A 22229-nucleotide genomic window follows, 5' to 3' on the forward strand; every position below is an offset into this window, starting at 1 on the left:
TTTATTTACCAATCAATCTGGAAAAATGAGAAAAGGTAACTTGTTTGGAGAGGAAACTTTTTTGGTCATGGTGAAATTATCCTGTTGTCAAGAAACAATAATGATTTGACAAAAAGACCTGAAAGTATAAGAGTATAGGATACAGAGCAGAATAAAGAAAAAAAGAAAAATAGGCAAAGAATCTTGAGAAGGATGCTATCTAGATGGGCCAGTGGACAGAGTCCTAGATATGGAGTTGGGAAGACAATATTCAGATTTGTTTTCAAATACTTGCTATAGGACACTGGGCAAATCATTTGACCTATCTCTGCTTCAGTTTCCTCATTTGTAAAACAGGAATATTAATAATTCCTACTTTGTGGAGTAGTTGTAAGGATGAAATAATATTTTACAAAATACTTTTCTAGATGTTATTAATGCCTCCCACCTCTAAAATTGAAGTCTGTGATTATCACCATTAAATAATTTAATTTCTTCTATTTCATTTAAAATAAGAAAAATCAAACCCCCAATTGTTTCAAACTGCATTTTACTACTCATTATTAATTATTTGTAATCTTATAACTTCTCAGCCTCTACCTTTTGTCCTCTCTTCATTGGTTGTGGACCTGGAACATTTTTGCTTGTATTTGGAGAAACTTCAGTCTTTAATGTATTTTCTTTTTCTTCCAATATCTCTAAATCTGTCGAGTCATTTGATTGTCTTTTTTTCTTCATTTCTCTAAAAATGAACAAAACAGAAACTTCTGATATTTATTGAATTAATTCTCTGAATTCAAAATAACTGTGTCTCAGCTCTGACCCAGTTAGAAGGACCTGACTTTGAATCCTGTCTCTCATATTTACTACTTGTGGGACCATGATTAAATCACTTAATTTCTCTCAGATTCAGGTTCCTCATCTATTAAAATGGGGATAATAATAGCACTTACTCCACAGAGTTTTTTTTATCATATAAAATAAATTGTGTAAAGTACTTGGCAAACCTATAAAATGCTGTCTAAATGCTAGCTATCTTTAAGACTTAAAGTGAATTGCCAATAATGGCTCAGGTATACTACTTGACTTCAAAGCCTAGATTGCTATAGGAGTCAACCATTTCTAATATAATTTTTAAAACATGCAAATTGGATTTCATGGTACATAAGACTCCAAAACAGCTCACATAATTTTCTAATTGAGGTTCTCAACACTTACATGTAAACGTCCTGGTGATTATCCTTATCTTCCAAGTGGTCATCTTCTTCCACTTTCTCCCTCTTCTAGACCAGTCTAATATTAAGCTAACCTAAAATATCATCTTGTACAACTGCTTATGCTGACATTCAATGCCCTCTATCACTTGACCCACACCTATAATTTTTCTTTAAAAAAATAAAAATTAAAAAAAAAATCCTTACCTTCTGTCTTGGTACCAATACAAGACAGAAGCAGTAAGGGTTAGGCAATGGGGGTTAAGTGACTTGCCCAGGGTCATGCAGCTAGGAAGTATCTGAAGCCAAATTTGAACCTAGGACCACCCATCTATAGACCTAGCTCTCAATCCACTGAGCCACCCAGCTGTCTCCAACCCCGCCCCCAATTTTCAACCTTATTTCAAGTCCCTAATGTGGATAATGACTTGTAACAGATATACTGTCCTCATTTTCTAAGTTCATTTTTCTAAGTCTCTTACATAAAGGTTTTCCTGATTAACTAACTCCATTTATTCTCTAACTTGACCAATACAGTTAGGAAGCATTTTTCCCCTTTAATTCACTTGTATATTTTCTGTACACATTTAGGTTTATGGAAAAGCTCCTAAAGTAAAAAACTCATATTTTTTCTTTATTATATGCTCTTAAGTAAACAGAATCTATTTTTTCCTACAGGTGGCTTAACTTCCATCCTCCTTGGCAATCCTTATCTCATATTACTTTCCTTCCCATTCCAAACTAAACTATTTTCCAACATATATTGTTTCATGGAGGGGCAGTTTGCCATCTGCTAAAATCTTTCTTTCACCTTTTAAAATCCAATTTAGATGTCATTCCTCTATCAAGACTTCCCAGCTGGGACCGCTTTACTTTCTCTGGTATCAACAGTTATTTAAGTTAGTCTTTATAATCTCTGTGGAGATTATGACCTATCTTTGTATCCTTTGTATCCTTATACATGAAATTTAATAAATATTTATCAACTGAATTTGTTAATGACCATATTAATGCTAGTGATATAAAGTTTGGGTCTTAAAATAGAAAAACCTTTTTGATTCAAACATTAAAAATTAAATGGGAATGTCTTTTATTCTGAGACTCATAACAACCTAATTTCAAATTAATAAACCTGATCTTTGAAAAGAGACAATTAATGTGCCAGCTAAACTATCATTAGCTACAAATCAAGATGTTTGCTTTTTGAAAATACAAATTTTTTTTTTACCTTCGCTCCTTGGCTGACAAATGCCTCCGGCCATGTAATTTACTGTCATTCTATTAAGCCAAAGAAAAAAGCAAAAAATAAAAATAAAAATAAGAAAATAAAAAAAAAATAAACCCCAATGCTAATGACTTTTCAAATATTAAAAACAAAAGCAAAAAAATGTTTTATGAATGCCTTTAACCCTCCCAAGTAACAAAGAAAATCACTTAACAAAGCAAAAATATCTGCTACAGAGACCCTGTTTAATGTTATTCTGCCCTACTGACTCTAATTATCTGCCACAAGAGGGCACATTTCTTCTGTTTCTCTTTAAGACCTTCATAGGTTTTTCCATTACTTAAGATATAACTTACTTTTAGTGATCTTTTCAGTAATGTTGTCATCATTTATGTTATTCTCTTGTATACTCAATTAATTCTGCATCAGCACAAAGAAATTTTCCCACACTTCTCTGAATTCCTCATATTCATCATTGTTTGGTGAATAATAATAATAATCTATCATTTCAGTCATTTCCCAAACAATTGGCACCTACTTTGTTTCAAGTTCTTTGCTACCACAACAGTAGTATTTTGAATATAAAACATAAAATGGGTCTTTATTTCAATTTTTTACTTTCTTGCAACATAAGCCCAATAGTAGGACTGCTTAGGTCAGAGAAGAAGTAGTTTTTCTTGCATGATTCCAAAAAGAAATCCAAAAGAGATAGATCACATCTCCCCATAACATTTTTATGGAATAAAACAATAGTATGATTGTTTTAATTTGTATTTCTTTTACTAATGGGGACTTGCATCATGTTTTCATTTGATTGTTTATAATATGCAAGCTTTCTTTTGAAAATTTCATTACAATTTATCTATTGCAGAATGGCATTCAATGTGCTGACCTGTAAATTCTGAATGATTTTTATTAAAAACATTGCTGCAAATATTGTTTCCTACTCTACCCATTTTCTGCTCTTTTGATTTTCCCGATTTTATCTACATTAAAATGTTCTTTATTTAGTCAAAATTGCCTGTTTCATCTTTTAGGACATCTCTTAACCACAGTTGTGAAAGGTACTTGATCTCATTTTAAAATTTATGGTGTCATCTTTTATATTCAAGTCACATTCATTTTGAGCTTCTTGCCACATAAGACATAATATGCTTAGTCTAATCCTAATTTTTACCAAATTACTATTCAAAAAATTGTTTTCTTCATTTAAAAGTATATGTAATGCTATTTTCTTTAAAAAGCACAGTAGACAATTTACCACATCAGAAGAATCTTCTCTTGCAATTATTTTCTGGAAGGATCTGTGAAAATGAGAATAAATTCAGTCACTTAGGTGCCTAAGAAAATCCCTTTAGAACTCAAAACAAAATGCTTTTAACACACCCCTTTTCATTAATAATTCTATAAATAAACCCAGTTTTTAAGTATGAACTGGCAAAGTCCATGTAATATTACTCCTTTTGATTTTCTGCACAATAGTTCTCTCTATATTATGCTTTTCACATGGAAAAGTTACTTACGGTGTATTTTGAGCTTTCTGAGGGGTCATCTGTTTTATTTAATCAATTTAGGAAATGATAGCCTTTTGTTTTGTTTTGTTTTTTCTAATTTGATCTAAGTTAGCTGATATCAGATTTCATAAAGAATTTTCATATATTGTATTTTGTTATTTCCACATCATAGAATTGTTCCAGGTTGTTGTTTTTTTTTAAGGAATTATCCTGTAAAATGGTATAACTATTTTGGAAATTAATGTGAAATTATTGTAAATAAAGTGACTAAGATGTCCATACCCTTTGAACCAGAGATTTCATTAGGTGTATACACCAAGTAAGCTATTAATAAGAAGAAAGTTTCCACATATACCAATTAATAGCAGTAAACAAAGTAGATATCCATTGATTGGGATGACTAATTAAATTGTGGCATATAATTGTAATGGAATATTACTGTCCGATAAAAATGGACATATATGATGAATACAGAAAAACATGGAAAGATATACATTAACTGAAGCCGATTAAAGTAAGCAGGACTAAGAAAACAATATATACAATAACTTCAACAATGTAAATCACCACAGTGATATAAGAAACAAAAGATACCAATTAAAACTTATTTTCAAAAATATAAAAAAGGAAACAGGGAATTATCATATAGTTCTTGGAATAAACAGATTGAGTAAAGGACAGACTCAATCTTTTTGTTTTTTTTCTATGTTTTCACCAACCTTAGTTTACCACATAAAAATCAACATTTTCCACTTTGCCTTTTGAATTACCTTTGGGATTGAAGGTGAGACAAATCAATTGTAGTATCTGGATAATTTAATGACATTTCAGATTCCTCTTTCCTTTTACTTGCAGCCTCTTGACCTGTTTTTACTGTTTTTTGAGATTCCTCCTCTTCCACCTCCTCATTATTATTATCATTGTCATCATCATTGTCATCATCATCGTCATCATCATCATCATCTGAACTTTCTTCTTGTGCTGATCCTTCTTTTGGCCTGTTTTTGTCATTCTGAATGGCAATGACCTCTAGATTACCTTGAGATATCTCCTTTTCTTCTAAAGTTTCAAAAGACTCTTCTTGATCATCTCCACTGCTGCTACCATCATCATCTGTGTAAGGAAAGTAAGGAAAGTTGAAGTGAGGCTATCACAAATAGCCTGGACAAAGAGTCAAGAGCCTAGTTTATTAGGAAAAATTTTCTTTTCTTTTTTTAGTTTTGTTGATGATTTTTGTTTTTATACCAGTCATTTCCCCTTAACTTATTCCCCCTAATTTAGATTTCTATTTTAAAATAAAGAAGATCATTTAAGCAAAACCATTAAGACACAGTGGCCATATCTGTTAACAAATACCACACTTAAAATCTGTGATCCATCACCTCTCTGCTGGGTTTTGCTATCAAGTTTTCTGGGACAGAGAGTGGTCATTAAATTAAATATTTTGATCATTATAATTAAATAACAGTTTGACTCCAGACAGTTTTGAGGGGCAGGAAGCTACTAAAAATGCTTTTCTGAGCGCAGATGACTCAAAGGCTCAATGGTCATCTAACAATTTCTGGCTTATAGCATATTTGTTGAATATTTTCATTACGGAAAAAAAAAAGAATGTGTGTTTATTTTTGTATTTTGTCTACTGCTCAACTAAATGAAATAATGTAAAATTATTACTAATATAGAAACTACATAGGGATAGAGAATAACTGTAAAAATGCTCTCCAGAAATTCCAGGGATAGCCTGGTAGAGGAAGGAAGAAACACAGTAATAGAGCCTGTGATGTCACATGTATTAGGAATATAAAACTACGGAAACTCCCTCTGCCAACACTCATTAGCAAAATGAAGAAATTGATTGACTGGTTGATTGAAAGGTTAAATGACTGGCCCAGGAACACTAAGCCTGCACTTGAACTCAGGTCTTCCTGGCTTTGAGGCCATCTCTCTATCCATAATCTCTCTCATATTTTCTGCATATACTCCATACAAATCTTATCTACAGGAAATTATGCTAACTGTTTTAATTAATACCATACCTTCTTAATTTGGGGTAAATCAATGAAGTCAAAATCCCAAATGACAAGCTATAAGGATATGTAATTTCCTCAACAAAAAGAACTTAAAAAGAGTGTGGGGTTTCTTCCTATCACTGCAAATAGCAACTTATCTATGCATGATTTTAAGTCCTTTGGAGTGGCTAGTGGCTCATAGAGGCAACAGACTTGTAGAGGGTAAGAAAACTAGTAATTATCAGAGATGGGATTGGAACCAAAGTTTTTGTGATTCTAAAACCAGCACTATCCATTTGACAATACAGTCTCTACAATTACAAACTACATTTACTGTAAATTCATCTATGTATCATTTATGATAATTTCCTAGGTACAAAATTAAGTACTAGTTTTACACATTGCTAAAGTATCTTCTTTGTGAAATCTTTAATTCCACATTTGCTAAAATTACTTTTAGTATTTTAGGACATAATCAAATCTTCTATAAACATTAGCCTTATTTGTGGTTTGAAGTAAATACTTTCTTTTGAACCCTTACCGTCTGACTCAGAATTGATACTAAGGATTGGTTTCAATGTAGAAGAACAGGAAGGCCTAGGCAAATGAGGTTAAGTGATTTGCCTAGGGTCATATAGTTAGGAAGTGTTGGAGGCCAGACCTGAACCTAGGACTTCCTGTCTCCATATGGCTCTCAATCAACTGAGTCATCTAATTACCCCTGAATTAAATGGTTTTTAGTTTGAGTATGACAGACATTTATTAAATGCTTACTATGTGCAAGGCACCGTGTCAGGTACTGAGTCTATAAAGACAAAGGAAAATCAAATTTCAGAATACTTAACAATCTAGAAAAGCATATTTTTTCAAATTATCCCAAATAAAATTTATTCTTTCAATTTTTTTAAGAGATTTATTGAAATAAAGGCCACTACTTGTCAAATTTGATAAAATCCAAAAATACCTAATGGTTCCATTTCTTCTGAAGCTAGCTTACTAGTGCTGCTAGCCACTGTCTCCAAATCTTCATCTTGAACTCTAACTTTCCGTTCTCCTCGATGTCTCCAAACACATGGCTCATCTACCTAGAAAATAAAATTTTACTTATGTGACTTTTGTCTTAGATTCTAATGAAATATAAGAAAAGAAAAAATAATTAGGGAAATGAAGTGTACCTTAAACAGGAAACTAAATCCCATCATAAGATATGAGGGAGGCAAGAAATTCTTCTTTCCTAAAAAAAGCCAATGCATATTTCTGCTTTAAAAAAGATTCTCTATATCTTATGTTTATAGAAATACATTAGTGGCTTCATATTTCAATACATGACAAATTATGCAGAGATTTTTCTTATTCAAAGATTTCTATATTATGTATAATGAATAATTAATGAGCAGTAGAAGTAAATGGTTGTCCTCTGCTTTACATTTGCCACATCTTAAAACAATTTGCTTTCATCAATTTCTTCTACTGTAGCTTTATGACATGAAGAGATAATTTTGGGTCAATGAAATCATTAACAGATTTGAAAACAATAAATGTTAGACAAAACTCTTCCCAGTTACTACAAAGATTACCTAAGATACAGTTGTATTCAATCCCTGCTCTATGTTACTGAATACCATTAAATTGATTTCTAAACATGTATGGCCTCCACAATCCATCAGTGGAAATGAGGAGATTGATATTAAATCTTTACCTCTTATCATGAAGCTTCCTGTTGTCAAATATTCTCCAGTTGGTGCTGTTTTAGACACCTAGAAAATAATATTAGATTTAATGAACATGAGAAAGATTGAATGAGTGAAAAACTTCACCATGAAGGGAGAGTAGAAGGGAACAAGCACCTACTCTGTGCCAGTCACTGTGCTAAGCATCTTACAAATATTATCTCATTTGATCCTCACAACGGTCCTATGAGATGGGTGCTATTCTTATCCTCATTTTATAGTTGAGGAAACTGAGACAGACAAAGATTAAGTGATTTGCTGGGATCACATAGCTAGTAAGTAACTTGGGCTAGATTTAAATTCATGTCTTCTTGATTCCAAACCCAGTGCTCTTCCCATGGTGCCTGCTTCAATTCAAGAACCTTATTTTTAATTTTACTTTTAGCTCTAGAACTTATTAAAAACACTGAACACTAAAACAGATTATTATTGAGATTATTCTTCTTCATATGCTGAACATGCATATGAAAGAAAGGAAGAAACTTTCAAAAATAATTCTCCATAAGAATTAATGCACAAGAAGTTTAGTGCATAAAATAAATGCTACTACAAAATTTTAAGAGTTAAGGTAGAAACAAAAACATTCATTAATATGGAATTAATTTTCTGTAATTGGCATATGACAACCTAGAGAATAGAATGTTTAAAATGGCTATAAACTAGTCAAAGGGAGGATTATTAATAATAAACTATACCTATCAATCACATCTTTTCCAAGTATTTTGCAAAAGTATTTCTACCATTATTAAAGATGGCGTTTGAGGTGGGTGACACAGTAGATATTGTATTGAAGTTAGTTAACTAAGTTCAAATCTGGCTTCAGACACTTAACAGCTAGGTAATTCTAGGCAAATCACTTAAACTTGTTTGCCTCAGTTTCCTCAACTGAAAAATGGGGTAATAATAGCATCTACTTTGCAGAGTTGTGGGCACAGACTGAGGTAATATTTGTGAAAAGCACTTAGCATAGTACCTGGCACATAGTAGGCACAATATAAATGTATATTCTCCTCTCTTTCTCCTTCTAATGATTCTTAAAATTTTATTTTTATCGTACATCTTCAAGGCAATTGTATATATTGCTTTATGGTTCACAAAGCACTTTACAAATATTATCCTATTTAACTCATACAACTTGGTAAGGTAGGTGCAATTAATGTTCTCATTTTATAGATGAGGAAATAGGCTATGAAATTAAATGGCTTGCCCAGGAGCACAAAGCTAGTAAATGTCTGAGATAGGATTTGAATTTAGGTATTCCAGACAAGTCCCATTCTTTATCCATTATATCACCTACTTTGTCCCAGTTGTGTCACTATGCATATAACAAGATCAAATAAAATATCATTAACCATGACTCTATAATGCCAAGAAAGGACTCCAACCAGGAAGAAATGGATATAACAATGATTGTGACGATGCCCAATAGTCCAGCTATTCTATATTTTAATACTGGGCTCCTTGAATTTAGTTTTGGTGCACTGTTCACACAGATAATATACACTAATATTTATTTTTAAGGAAAATCAAAAGCATGTTACCTGATGATGGTACACCCACCAAGCACTGGTGATAACTCGAGCATCCCAGGCAGCACTGTAACACAATGCCATTGTGCCGGCTTCAGTCAAGGTCCGTGGGGGGATTGGCTCTCCTACAACAATAATGTCACAATTGTTAAGCTACCTAACTATGCATTTTTTTCAGATGGTAGAACTAAAAAACCCAACTCACTTCTTTTGAAATATATCGTAAGTACTAAAAATGGATATGAACATTAATGGCACTTCTAATTTATCTAATATATCTCAAAGCATTACTCTTTTTGTAAGGGGCAGCAAGGTGGCTCATTAGATAGAGCACCAGGCCTGGAGTAGAAAGGTACTGGATTCAAATCTAGCCTAGACATTGCCTAGCTATGTGGTCCTCAGCAAGTAACTTAACTCCAATTGCTTAGCCCTTACTGTTCTTCTGCCATGGGACCAATACTTAAATTCAATTCTGAAACAGAAGATAAGGGTTAAAAAAAATCTTATTGCAATGAAATATTTATCTTGTATGGGATTTAAAATAGGGTCATTTAATTAAGGATTGGAGTGGGGTGATTGAAGTGAGGGAAATTGCAACACCAGATATCAGAAACAAAAAAAAGGGGGGGGGCATTCTAATACTTTTTAAAGTGCATAAAAGATAGTTCAGAAGAAACAGACAATAGTAAAATGTTAAAAGTAATATGTGGAATATACATTATATGTTTTAAAATAAAAACAAGTGATATGAAATGGAAATTTAGTTTCATATAAAATTCTTTTTTGTTCTACTGTGTATATGGAAATACTTTTTTGTTAAGTTCAACATTTCTTAAAATTATAAAAATAAATCTAATTAAAATTGACACCCTATATAACTAATCATATAGCAATATGTTCTCATATCACAGTGACTTCAATTTCATTTTAGAAATTAATCCTGAAAAATAAAATAATCACACTTCTATATTTTTTCTAAGTCTTAAGACTTAGAAATATTAATAGGATAACTCTAGATTCATCAAATTAAAATGAAAGAGCATTAATAAATGAATGAAAAGCATTTATTAAGTACATAATATGGCTAAGCACTGATGATAGAAATATAAAAATTATATATACACCCACATATGTGGATTTTTGTGTGTATATATAAAAAAATAAGTATATAAAAATGTCCCTGCCCTTAAGTAGATTACACAAGGAAAACAAAACCTATAGGGGACTGGTGGTAAGGGAAAGGAGTCATGGTTGAAAAGTCATAAAGACAGTGAGTGGCACAATAGGGCAATATATTACTACACCTTTTTCAGAGTCAATGGTAGTGGTGATTTAACTTTAGTTCTCAGAATATGAAGAAAAAGGCTAGAGAGAGAGAAGAAAGTATGCATAGCAAGGCCCAAAATGGCTGTGATCAAGATGAATCTATACACAATCCCAGAGAGAGTCAAACAAAGTTAGTTGCTTCTCTCAGACATGGCCAGTGACAGTGCTATTCAGATGGTGGAACAACAGGGACAAGACTGGTAGGGCAGAAAACTAAAGGGGTAAAGATCAGGAAGCAAAATGTTTGGTTCCAGAAAGTATAGTGCTTTCTAAGGCACAGAGGAAATAAAAGATAGAATAGAACAATATGCTCTTTATTGTATTATATTTCTGAATTATTGTATTATATTGTATTATATTTCTGAATATTGTATTATAATTCTGAATTACAATTCAGAATTAAGATTTATTTTCTTAAAAAAGACTTGAAGGGTTACCTGTTGGATTCTTAATTACACAGCTTGTTGCACCATGAAGATCAGCATGAACATAAACATCCCCTTTAAAAAAAAAGCAACATCTATCACAATGCACACATGTTCAAAGTACAAAGAGAATGCTTCAAATTTTAGTATTGAAAAATTGAACAAAATCATGATTTTTCCTTCAGGAAACTCATTACAATGGAATTCAATAAGTAGTACACTGGCAACCAGATTATGAGGATTTTAGTAGACTAAAACTGGTTTTACTAATACATTAAATGGGATGTGGAAATAAGTCAGTGAAATTTGTTGTGGAACAATTTCTTTCTATGCAGTCCAAAGATTGTGGCTCCTGTTTCCTGTTAACAAAGATTTTGAATAAGCCATCTGATCTCTAATAGAATCAGTTTTCCTCAAAAAGAGAGTTGGATTAGATAAACTCTAGGGTTCCTTTCACCTCTAAATTCTATAAGGCTTTTGTTTTGTTTTGTTCTTTTAACAACTGGATATCTGAAAGAATACAAGATGGAAAAAAACAGTATTTTTTTGGGGTCAAGATACCTAGTCAGTGCATTTAAAAATACTTCAAAACTTTAAAATGAATTTTACAAACCTGGTGTTAAATATCTCTTCACAATCATTTCATTTTGTTGTTGGTCTCTTCCACCTATAATGAGATAGTTCTCAGAGCTAATAAACCATAGAAACTTCTCAAACCTGTCAAATCAGGAAAAAAAAAATTAGCTAGCATATCTTCCCCACCCCCCTCCTCCTATAAGTTTTTAAATATCCAAGTAGCCTGAATCTACCTCTCCTTTTCAAAATAGCTTTCATCATGAAGGCCAAAGGTTAACCTGAAAACAAAAAACTAGTTGATGGTTTCATGTGATCATCTTTTTACACTGCCTGAAATCTACATGACAAATCACTGTATCTTGTCCTAAACTGCCAATTTTAAAAGAGAATTAAAAAAAAAATTTATTCTTTCATACTTTAAAGATAGGGGCCCAATAAAAGTCAAAGAAGAGAAAAAATTATTAATAAGTTGTGATTTACCATAATTTGCTAAGTGAATGTTCAATTCAAAAAGGCATCATAAGCACTGTTAGGAAGACTTATAAAATACAACGATTAGTCTTTCATTTAGGACCTGGATATGGGTGCAGGAGATTTTCTTATTCTGAGGCTAATAAATGCTTGAAAAAATTATTATTAAATGCCTCTTCAATTCCCTAAAAGGTGATATAGAAAAATAGCCATCCAGGTGGAAATGTGAAATGGATTAGTCATTCTGAAAAAATGTTTAGAGTTATGTTTCCAAAAGTCACTAAATGGTGTATAATATCTTTTGACTCAAAGACATCACTAATAAATCAAAGAATAAGGAAAAATACACTTATGTATAAAAATATTTGTAGCAGCTCTTTTCATAGGGATCTAGAACTAGAAATTAAGAGAGAAGGGGTTTCCATCAATTGGGAAATGGCTGAATAAATTAAGGTATATAAGTGTAAAAGAATACTATTATGTTTTGAGAAATTATTAAAATATCAGCATCAGAAGAGAAAACTGGGAAAACTGGTAAGCAGAACTAACTAACAGAATTATTATAAAACAGTGATAATGGCATAAAGACAAACAATTTTGAAAAGACTGTGAAGAGCTCTGATCAATGCAATAAATAAGTAGATTCCATAAGATTGACGAAGAAGCATGTTACTCATTAGAAGAAGTGAAGGATACAAGATGCAGAACAAGACATAATTTTGCACATGGCCATTGTGGGATTTGTTTTGCTTGGCTATGCATATTTATTAAAAGTCTGATTTTCTTTTTTTTTTAATGATGGGCAGGGAAGTGGGAGAGAAAATAAATGGTTTTTAACTAAAATATAAATTTTTAAACTATATCAATAACTACTCACCAACACACCTATTCACCCATCCCTAAAAAATCTTTATGAGACTTAATACATACATTTATTAAGGCCATTTTTTTCAACCCATATCTTCTGTCTTAGAATTGATACAAAGTATTAAAGTTCCAAGGCAAAAGAGCAGTAAATCATATAGAAGGCTCAATTATAGGGTCTGGGAATGTCAGAGGGGATGGAATATGAGAGCTTCTAGTCTTCTGCTAGAAAAGGGATTACCGTCTAACACAATGTGAGAGCTACAGCAGCTACCTAATCTAACCTATACTCAAAGGAATCCTCCTGGTCACATGTCCAATAAATGGTATCAGACTTTTTTTTCTGGATCCTAAAAGGCAGAATTAGGAACAATAGATAGAAGAAACAGCTTTCTATCTGATATAATGTAAAACTTCCCAAAATTTAGCAATTCCAAAGTGAAATGGTAAATCAAAGGCACTCACAATGGAATGAGGATTCTTTGGGTCCAAGGAGTTTTAAAAGAATGAGAAAGCTTCATTGTTGTCTTGTATCCATTTTAATTTCTTCATTTGGTGGAAAATGACTCTTCAAATGAGTAGAAAAACTAAAAAGTATTTAAAAAAATTTCACTCACCAATACACTTTTCTTGCTTTCTGAATGGTGGTAACCATCTGAACTTCCTTAAGTGTTTGCTTTGTTTTCTTTTCTGCTGATTTGAATGCCTACAAATGAAGAAAATAATTTTAGAAGGAATACATTATAAAAAAGGGCTAATTGTAAAACCTAAATAATAATTAATGAAAGAAACTTAGAATCTGAGAATTTTAAAGCTTGTGCAAGGGATCTTGAGGATCTACTACCAGTACCCTATTTTGTAGAAAAGGAAACTGGGGTCTTCAGAAGCAAATTATTTTACACAAATAATTTATTAAGATTTATCCAATTAATAAGTCTCAAATCTAGGACCAAAATCCATGTCTCTTGACTACCTTTTCAATATTCTTTCTACTACACCATGTGACCACATATGTAAAAGTGAATTTAAAGATATTGGGAAAAGAAGGGAAGAAGAAATTCAGTAAGGTCATTAAAGTAACAGAGAGGGAAAAATGAACAATCTAAGAAATATTCAATACCTTCTCAGCAGCTTCAACTGTTTTTTGTGTTTTCCTAGCAGCATGTCTCTTATGGTCATAATATCTGCAATAACATAAATTTAATCCCATAATTTTTATTCTTTACGCTTCATAAACTTTGTTCTGTGAAGTACTAGATTTATGGTGAACATTTTAGAGACCACATGCCCCACTCCCCCACCAAGTGCCAGCCAAGGCTTGACTGCCCTCCCCCACCCAACACAGGGGAGGGAGAAAGCATTCCTGATGGGTTGCTGGGTGGAGGTGAGGCTGAAATGAGGAATGTCCTCAGCGATTATAGAGAGGAGGAGGGGAGGGGTCTGAGCACTTTGCTACCCTCCAGCTCTGCTGCCTGTGAGCTGCCCACTTTACCCACTGTGTACTCCCATTGGTCTACTGGGCAGAGGGGCAGAGGATGTGAAAAAAAGTTGTCAGGAAGTGGAGAGGGGGAGGGGAGCAGCTCCACTCAAGGCCCTCTGCCTTTCTAGCAATGAACTCTGGCAGGGGGTGGGGTAGGGAGGGGAAGGCAGCGTGAGTGCCCATAGAGAGTGCTCATATGCCATCTTTGGCACATGTGTCATAGGTTCACCATCAATGATCTATAATGGTAAAAACTGATCAAATAAAAAAGTAGTTTGATTGAAATTAATGTTTAAAATAGGAAACATTTCCTGAATCTCTACAATATTTCATTATTTAAGAATTCACAAGGATCTCTGAGAGGGGTGTGGTACGGGAAGTAGGGAGACAATTTGAAGCTTATAATTTTAGAAAACAAATGTTGAAAATTGTTATTAAATGTAACTGTGTAAATAAAATATCTTTGAACTAAGAATTCACTAGGAAAATTTTACATGTTAACATGACTTAAGATTCTTTTTGTAGTAAATAATCTTACTTTTTGGCATTGGCATAGGCTGACAAACTGAGATCAACATCAACAAGTAATGGCTTATTTTTCTGAAGCTTCTGAAGTTGTTTGTTCTTTTGCTTTTTTTTTTTCCCTTTTGGTTCTTCTGTTTCTTCTTTCTCAATGTTAATTTCATCTTCTTCCTCTTCATCTGATACTAGGTATGGGTTTCTATTGAAATTATAAATCATTTCAAAATTGCATTAATTTTTCAAATTTGAATTAATGTTTTCTATTTGTATTCTAATTAAAAATACTATATTATATTTAGTTTTTAGAATCTTAAAATAACTCTAAAGCTCTATGTAAATATAAAATAAAATGTTTTTTTTTTAAATGATTTTGTGGGAAATTTTGAAAGAAGGCCAAATACTATCTCATTTTATCCTCCCAATCATTCTGGGAGCAAAATGCTATTATTATATCCCTTTATAAATGAGAAAACCAAGATAGAGAAAGGTTAAGTAATTGGCCAAGGGTTCCACAACCAATAAGTTTTCTGAGGCTAGATTCTGAATACAGATTTATTCATTGCATTATCCTGTTGTCATACCATCCATGAAGTTTTCTCGACAAATATAATAGAGTGGTTCCTTCTCCAATGGATTAAGGCAAACAGAGGTTAAGTGACTTGCCCAAGGTCACATAGCTAGTAAGTGTCTGAGGATGAATTTGAACTCAGGTATACCTGACTTTAGGCCCAGTGCTCTGAACTGTCTAGCTGCCCCCATCTCATCATCTAGCAACCTGCAAGTGTTCCTTCCTCACTCTGAGAGATATAAATGAATCAATATTGCTGGATATATCTCTTGTTTTTTGCTTTCACTTCTAAAACCACCTGAGAAAGTTTCCCCTTCTTTTCCCCCTAACTTCACAGGTTAAGTGGCCTGGTAACTCCTTAGTTAAGTAATCAAGGAACATTTTGCTCCCATATACTCATCTCCCTCAATTAACCCAAAGCAGAGATCTGGAAAGATATGGGACTTTTCCTATACAAACAGGGAAAGCTAGAAGTCATCTTTGAACTGTCATACCATTCTAATTTGGACAACTGTTACACCATTTCCCCAATCTGGATAAAATTTGTAGGCTTAAAGTATTTGACTACAGTTTCCAGTCAGTTACAGGACATCCTTTAATAAATTTCTTTTGGTATTGAAGCAGCTATATGAAAAAAATCCACTTGAACATTGTTGGTGGATTTATGAATTGGTCAAGCCATTCAGGAAAAAAATTTGTACCTATGTCTAAAAAGTTACTAGACTGTGCAATTAAGAAATTGACCACTATTGGGCAGATAAGTCTGGGGAATAGAATCAAGACATGGACCCATCTGATTTCTACCAAATTATCCTCCAAAAAACAATGATATAACTCCTCAAAATGAATTCTAGAGAGGGGCAGAGTCAAGGTGGTGGCGTAGAGGCAGCAAAAGTTTAGACTCTGAAAACCATTCCTTATCAATTACAAACAAAATGCTCCTAGGGAACTGAAAATCAAACCTAACAACAAGACAGAGCCAAGGAACCCTCCTGCTGGACTCAATTCAAAAGGTCCACCCCCCCAAAAGCTGGAATTCAAGAACACTCTGGTTTAAGGGAAAGGAAGAAGGAAGATCCCAGGACCCCTCCCCCATGTAGAGTGCTAAGCCTTCAGGGGCAGTGGGAACCTCTAAGCAGGCAAAGGCGCTGGTCTGGAGGGAGTACCTTGTGGGCAGGGCTGTGCCAGGATCAGAGCATCAAACATAGTCAGTGGGGAAAGAGCTGGAGAGGTAGCGCAGAGCGGGCAGCCTGGTCACAGTGGTGGAGACCCTCCATATTGCTCCCACCTTCCAGGAGGTTTTGGCCTCAAGGCACATCCAGCCCAACCCAGCTGAACTTAACTCCATCAAAAGACTTCAGAGGTCAGGGATGCTCAAGCTCCAATACCCCTCCCCCACAAACTGCTGGACTTTAATCCAATCAAAGCCTCCAAAGGACAGGGAAGCTCAAGCTCCAACCCTTCTCTCCCACAGACTGCACTGAGAGATCTCCTGACAAAGCTCCAAGGGGGAGACTGACAGAAAACCCCAAAACCAAAAAAAATTGAGAGGAGCAAGAGCAGAGATAACTGCAGGGAGTAAAGAAGGGGTAAATATGAGCAAACAACAGAAAAAGAAAAAAGAAATTACAATCAACAGCTTCTATACAGGCAATGAACAAAGAGCAAATGGAACAGAGAAGGAGGGAACACAAAGCAGTAAAACAGAAAACCCAGCGAACTGGACACGGGCTTTGGAAGAACTCAAAATACAATTCAAAACACAATTAAGAGAGGCTGAAGACAATTGGGAAAAGAACTTAAAAACTAAGATAAAACATCTGGAAACAGAAAATAGTGTCTTGAAAGCCAAAATCAACCAGCTGGAAAATGAGGCAAAGGAGATGAAAGATGAGGCAAAGAAGACGAAAGATGAGACAAAGGAGATGAAAGATGAGGTAAAGAGGATGAAAGATGAAGGGAAGGAGATGAGAGATGAGGTAAAGAATAAAAGATGACTTCCAAAGAAAATCAGACCAGAAGGAGAAGGATGACCAAAAAGCCAGGGATGAAATCCAGTCTTTAAGAACCAGAACACAACAACTAAAATTAAGTGACTTCACAAGACAGCAGGATACTATGAAACAAAACCAAAAGAATGAAAAAATTGCGGAAAATATGAAGCATCTCATTCACAAAACAGAAGATTTAGAAAACAGGTCTAGGAGAGACAACTTAAGAATCATTGGTCTACCAGAAGACCATGACAAAAGAAAAAGCCTCAACATCATACTACAGGAAATTATCCAAGAAAATTGCCTCGGCATTCTAGATCAAGAGGGAAAAGTGGAGATTGAAAGAATCCACAGATCACCTCAACTGACAACACCCAGGAATGTTCTAGCCAAATTCAAGAACTATCAGACCAAGGGAAAAATATGACAAGCTGCCAAGAAGAAGTCATTCAGATCCCATGAAACCACATTGAGGATAACACAGGATCTGGCTGCATCCACACTGAAGAACAGAAAGGCATGGAATATGATATTCTGGAAAGCAAGGGAACTAAGTCTACAATCAAGAATCAACTACCCAGCAAAACTGACTATATTCTTACAGGGGAAAGTATTTAACAAAATAGAAGAATTCCAAGCATTTGTAAAGAAAAGACCAGACCTGAATAGAAAATTTGAGGCCCAAGCACAGAACTCAAGAGAATCATCAAAAGGTAATTAAAAAAGAGGGAAAAAAGAAAAACAAAACAAAAAACAAAAAACTTTTTTTAAGACACCTAATAAGTTAAAATGCTTTCCTGGCTTTCCCTGTTTGTATAGGAAAAGTCCCATATCTTTCCAGATCTCTGCTTTGGGTTAATTGAGGGAGATGAGTATATGGGAGCAAAATGTTCCTTGATTACTTAACTAAGGAGTTACCAGGCCACTTAACCTGTGAAGTTAGGGGGAAAAGAAGGGGAAACTTTCTCAGGTGGTTTTAGAAGTGAAAGCAAAAAACAAGAGATATATCCAGCAATATTGATTCATTTATATCTCTCAGAGTGAGGAAGGAAACCCTTGCAGGTTCTTATAGTATCCCTATAAGAAAAGAGGTCATTGGTAACTCTGGTCAGCTAGAAGAATTACACATAGAGGGAACAATGACAAACTGAATAGGATGAAATGACAAGACATAAATATGTATATAGATATATGTAGGCATAAATACATATACATGTGTGTATGTATATGTACATACATATATATAACTAGAGCTAAAAAAAGAGGTTAATACTAAAAGAAATGGGAAAATAAACAAAAGGGGGTAAATTTATATGTCACAAAGAAGCTCATGGAGGGAGTGGGGAAGAACTTCAATACACTGGAAGGGTAAAGAGGTTGGAGATAGGAAATACTCAATTCTTAAATGCATTGAAATTGACCCAAAGAGGGAAGAACAATCCAATCCATTGGGGAAGAGAATTGATTTGTGCCCCCATAGGGAAGTAGAAGGGTAACAGATGGACTGGTGGGGAGGGAAGCAGTACAAGGGAGGGAGAGGGTGGGGGTAGTTTTAAAAAGACTGCAAAGAAAATAAGGAGGGGAATAAGAAATGAGGGGGGTAGAAAGGGAAGTAAAATAAGGGTGGGAACTAGGGGGACTGATTAAAAACAAACATTGGTGTAGAAGGGAATAATGAAAGAAGAAAAGGCAGGACTAGGAGTAGAAATCAAAATGCTGGAAAATACACTGCTGCTAATCATAACTCTGAATGTGAATGGAATGAACCCACTCATAAAAGGCAAGTGAATAGCAGAGTGGATTAGAATCCAAACCCCTACCATATGCTATCTACAAGAAACACACATGAGGAAGATAGATAAGCATAAGGTCAAAGTAAGAGGATGGAGCCAAATCTAATGGACATTAACTGATAAAAAGAAGGCAGAAGTTGTAATCCAGATATCTGACAAAGCCAAAGTAAAAATAAATCTAGTTAAAAGAGATAGGGAAGCTAATTACATCCTAATAAAAGGTAGGACAGACAATGAGGAAATATCAGAACTCAACATGTATGCACCAAATGGCATAGCATCCAAATTTCTAAAGGAGAAACTAGTGGAGCTCAAGGATGAAATAGATAGAAAAACTATACTAGTGGGAGACCTGAACCTTCCTCTATCCGAATAGATAAATCAAACCAAAAAATAAATAAGAAAGAGGTAAGAGAAGTGAATGAAAGCTTAGAAAAATTAGAGTTAGTAGATATGTGGAGAAAAATAAATAGGGACAAAAAGGAATACATATTCTTTTCAGCAGCACATGGTATATTCACAAAAATTGACTAGGTATTAGGGCATAAAAACATTGCAAACAAGTACAAAAGAACAGAAATAATAAATGCAACTTTCTCAGATCACAATGCAATGAAAGTAATAATTAATAAGGGTACATGGAGAGGTAAATCAAAAGTTAAATGGAAATTAAACAATATGATTCTCCAAAACCAGTTAAAGAAAAAATCATAGAAACAATTACTAATTTCATCGAAGAAAATGACAATGATGAGACATCCTTTCAAAACCTATGAGATGCAGCCAAAGCAGTACTCAGGGGGAAATTTATATCCTTGAGTTCATATACTAACAAACTAGAGAGGGGAGAGGTCAATGAACCGGGCATGCAAATTAAAAAAATAGAAAGTGAACAAATTAAAAATCTTCAGATGAAGACTAAATTAGAGATCCTAAAACTCAAAGGAGAAATTAATAAAATTGAAAGTCAAAAAACTATTGATTTAATAAATAAGACTAGAAGCTGGTACTCTGAAAAAAACAAATAAAATAGACAAAGTACTGGTCAATCAATCTAATTAAAAAAAGTAAAGAAGAAAATCAAATTGACAGTATCCAAGATGAAAAGGGAGACCCCACCTCTAATGAACAGGAAATTAAGGCAATCATTAAAAACTACTATGCCCAACTATATGGCAATCTAGGTGATGTGATATGGAAATCACTTTAAAAGATTGATATATATTAATTTAAGGTCGCCAAGGAATTCAGCTATGTAATTCCTAAATGAAAACTCAAGTCAGCAGTCAACCTTTTATGGAGTTTTAATTACAAACAGTAGGAAGAAAGGTATTAGAGAGAGAGAGAGAGAAAGGGGAGAGAAGGGAATAGGGCTTAAATACCCACTCTGCTTAGGCTGGGCCAAAGGCCCAAGGCCTTGGATAGCCGAGGCAAAGAAAAGAGATCAGTCCCTATCACTCACGTAACCAAAATGGAGAAACGGTCTGAGGGCCTCCACTCCAAGCACCAGGCTCCAACCACCTCCTCTCCTTCACACAGGAAGTCCCCAGAACTCCTCAGCTGTCCTCTACCTCACTTCCTGTGTCTCACCTGTGCCAATGGTGGCTCTAGCTTCACCCAGGACCGCCCAGAGAGCTGTCCCCTTTGCACATGTCTGTTGAAGGCCATATTCTCAAATAATTAAATCTTGAGCTTTGCTGCAGCCCTTCCTAAATCCTGTTACCCTGAGTATGGTGGAGATTGTAGTTTGTTATTGATCAGGAAATAGCCAAATCCCATCCTCTAAAGAATGGTTTGAACAGGGTTGAGTAGTTTTGAAATTCACAGTGATATGGATGAATATTTACAAAAATATAAATTGCCTAGACTAACAGAGGAAGAAATAGATTACCTAAACAACCCCACATCAGAAAAAGAAATTGAACAAGACATCAAAGAACTCCCTAAGAAAAAATCCCCAGGTCCAGATGGATTCACAAATGAATTCTATCAAGCACTCAAAGAACAACTAATCCCAATATTACACAAACTATTTGCCAGAATAAGCAAAGAAGGCGTTCTAAAAAATTCATTTTACGTCACAAATATGGTGACGATTCCAAAACCAGGCAGGTCAAAAACAGTGAAAGAAAACTATACATCAATCTCCTTAATGAATATAGATGCAAAAATCTTAAATAAGATACCAGCAAAAAGACTCCAGCAAGTCATCACGAGGGTCAGGTAAGATTCATACCAGGAATGCAAGGATGGTTCAATATTAGGAAAACCATCCACATTATTGATACAACAAGCAAACTGACAAAAATGACATGATTATCTCAATAGATGCAGAAAAAGCCTTTGATAAAATACAACACCCATTCCTATTGAAAACACCAGAAAGTATAGGAATAGATGGGCCTTTCCTAAAAATAATAAACAGTATATATCTAAAACCATCAGCAAACATCATCCACAATGGGGATAAACTAGAAGCCTTCCCAATAAGATCAGGAGTGAAACAAAGATGCCCATTATCACCTCTATTATTTAACACTGTACTAGAAACACTAGCTGTAGCAATTAGAGAAGAAAAAGAAATTGAAGGTTTTAAAATTGGCAATGAGGAGACCAAGCTATCACTCTTTGCAGATGATATGATGGTCTACTCACAGAGTCCTAGAGAATCAACCAAAAAGTTAGTTGAAATAATCAACAACTTTAGCAAAGTTACAGTATAGAAAATAAACCCACATAAGTCATCAGCATTTCTATATATCTCCTACACATCTCAGCAGCAAAAATTAGAAAGAGAAATTCCATTTAAAATCACCCTAGATGATATAAAATAGTTAGGAATCTATCTGCCAAGGCAAACAGAGGAACTATATGAAAACAACTACAAAACACTTTCCACACAATTAAAACTAGAACTAAACAATTGGAAAAACATTTATTGTTCATGGGTAGGATGAGCTAACATAATAAAAATGAAAATCCTACCCAAATTAATTTACTTATTTAGTGC

At 34.1% G+C, this 22229-nt stretch overlaps 1 protein-coding gene across 3 annotated transcripts in view; it reads right to left on the bottom strand.

Moving 5' to 3' along the window:
• Window positions 1-22229, bottom strand: part of NEMF (nuclear export mediator factor) — a 91991-nt gene that overhangs the window by 39871 nt on the left and 29891 nt on the right. For all 3 annotated transcript variants that reach the window (XM_056810961.1, XM_016424351.2, XM_056810962.1), the window contains exons 14-26: window positions 14881-15063; window positions 13983-14046; window positions 13480-13568; window positions 11565-11668; window positions 10964-11026; window positions 9213-9325; window positions 7641-7698; window positions 7117-7175; window positions 6906-7026; window positions 4703-5045; window positions 3680-3722; window positions 2422-2471; window positions 580-721 (exon numbers count right to left, since the gene is read on the bottom strand). In XM_056810961.1, the coding sequence (XP_056666939.1) occupies window positions 580-721; window positions 2422-2471; window positions 3680-3722; window positions 4703-5045; window positions 6906-7026; window positions 7117-7175; window positions 7641-7698; window positions 9213-9325; window positions 10964-11026; window positions 11565-11668; window positions 13480-13568; window positions 13983-14046; window positions 14881-15063 (1432 nt within the window). The remainder of the gene's footprint in view (window positions 1-579; window positions 722-2421; window positions 2472-3679; window positions 3723-4702; window positions 5046-6905; window positions 7027-7116; window positions 7176-7640; window positions 7699-9212; window positions 9326-10963; window positions 11027-11564; window positions 11669-13479; window positions 13569-13982; window positions 14047-14880; window positions 15064-22229) is intronic.

This window comes from Monodelphis domestica, chromosome 1 (assembly GCF_027887165.1).
Source record: "Monodelphis domestica isolate mMonDom1 chromosome 1, mMonDom1.pri, whole genome shotgun sequence".
In the NCBI taxonomy this organism is placed as follows: Eukaryota; Metazoa; Chordata; class Mammalia; order Didelphimorphia; family Didelphidae; genus Monodelphis; species Monodelphis domestica.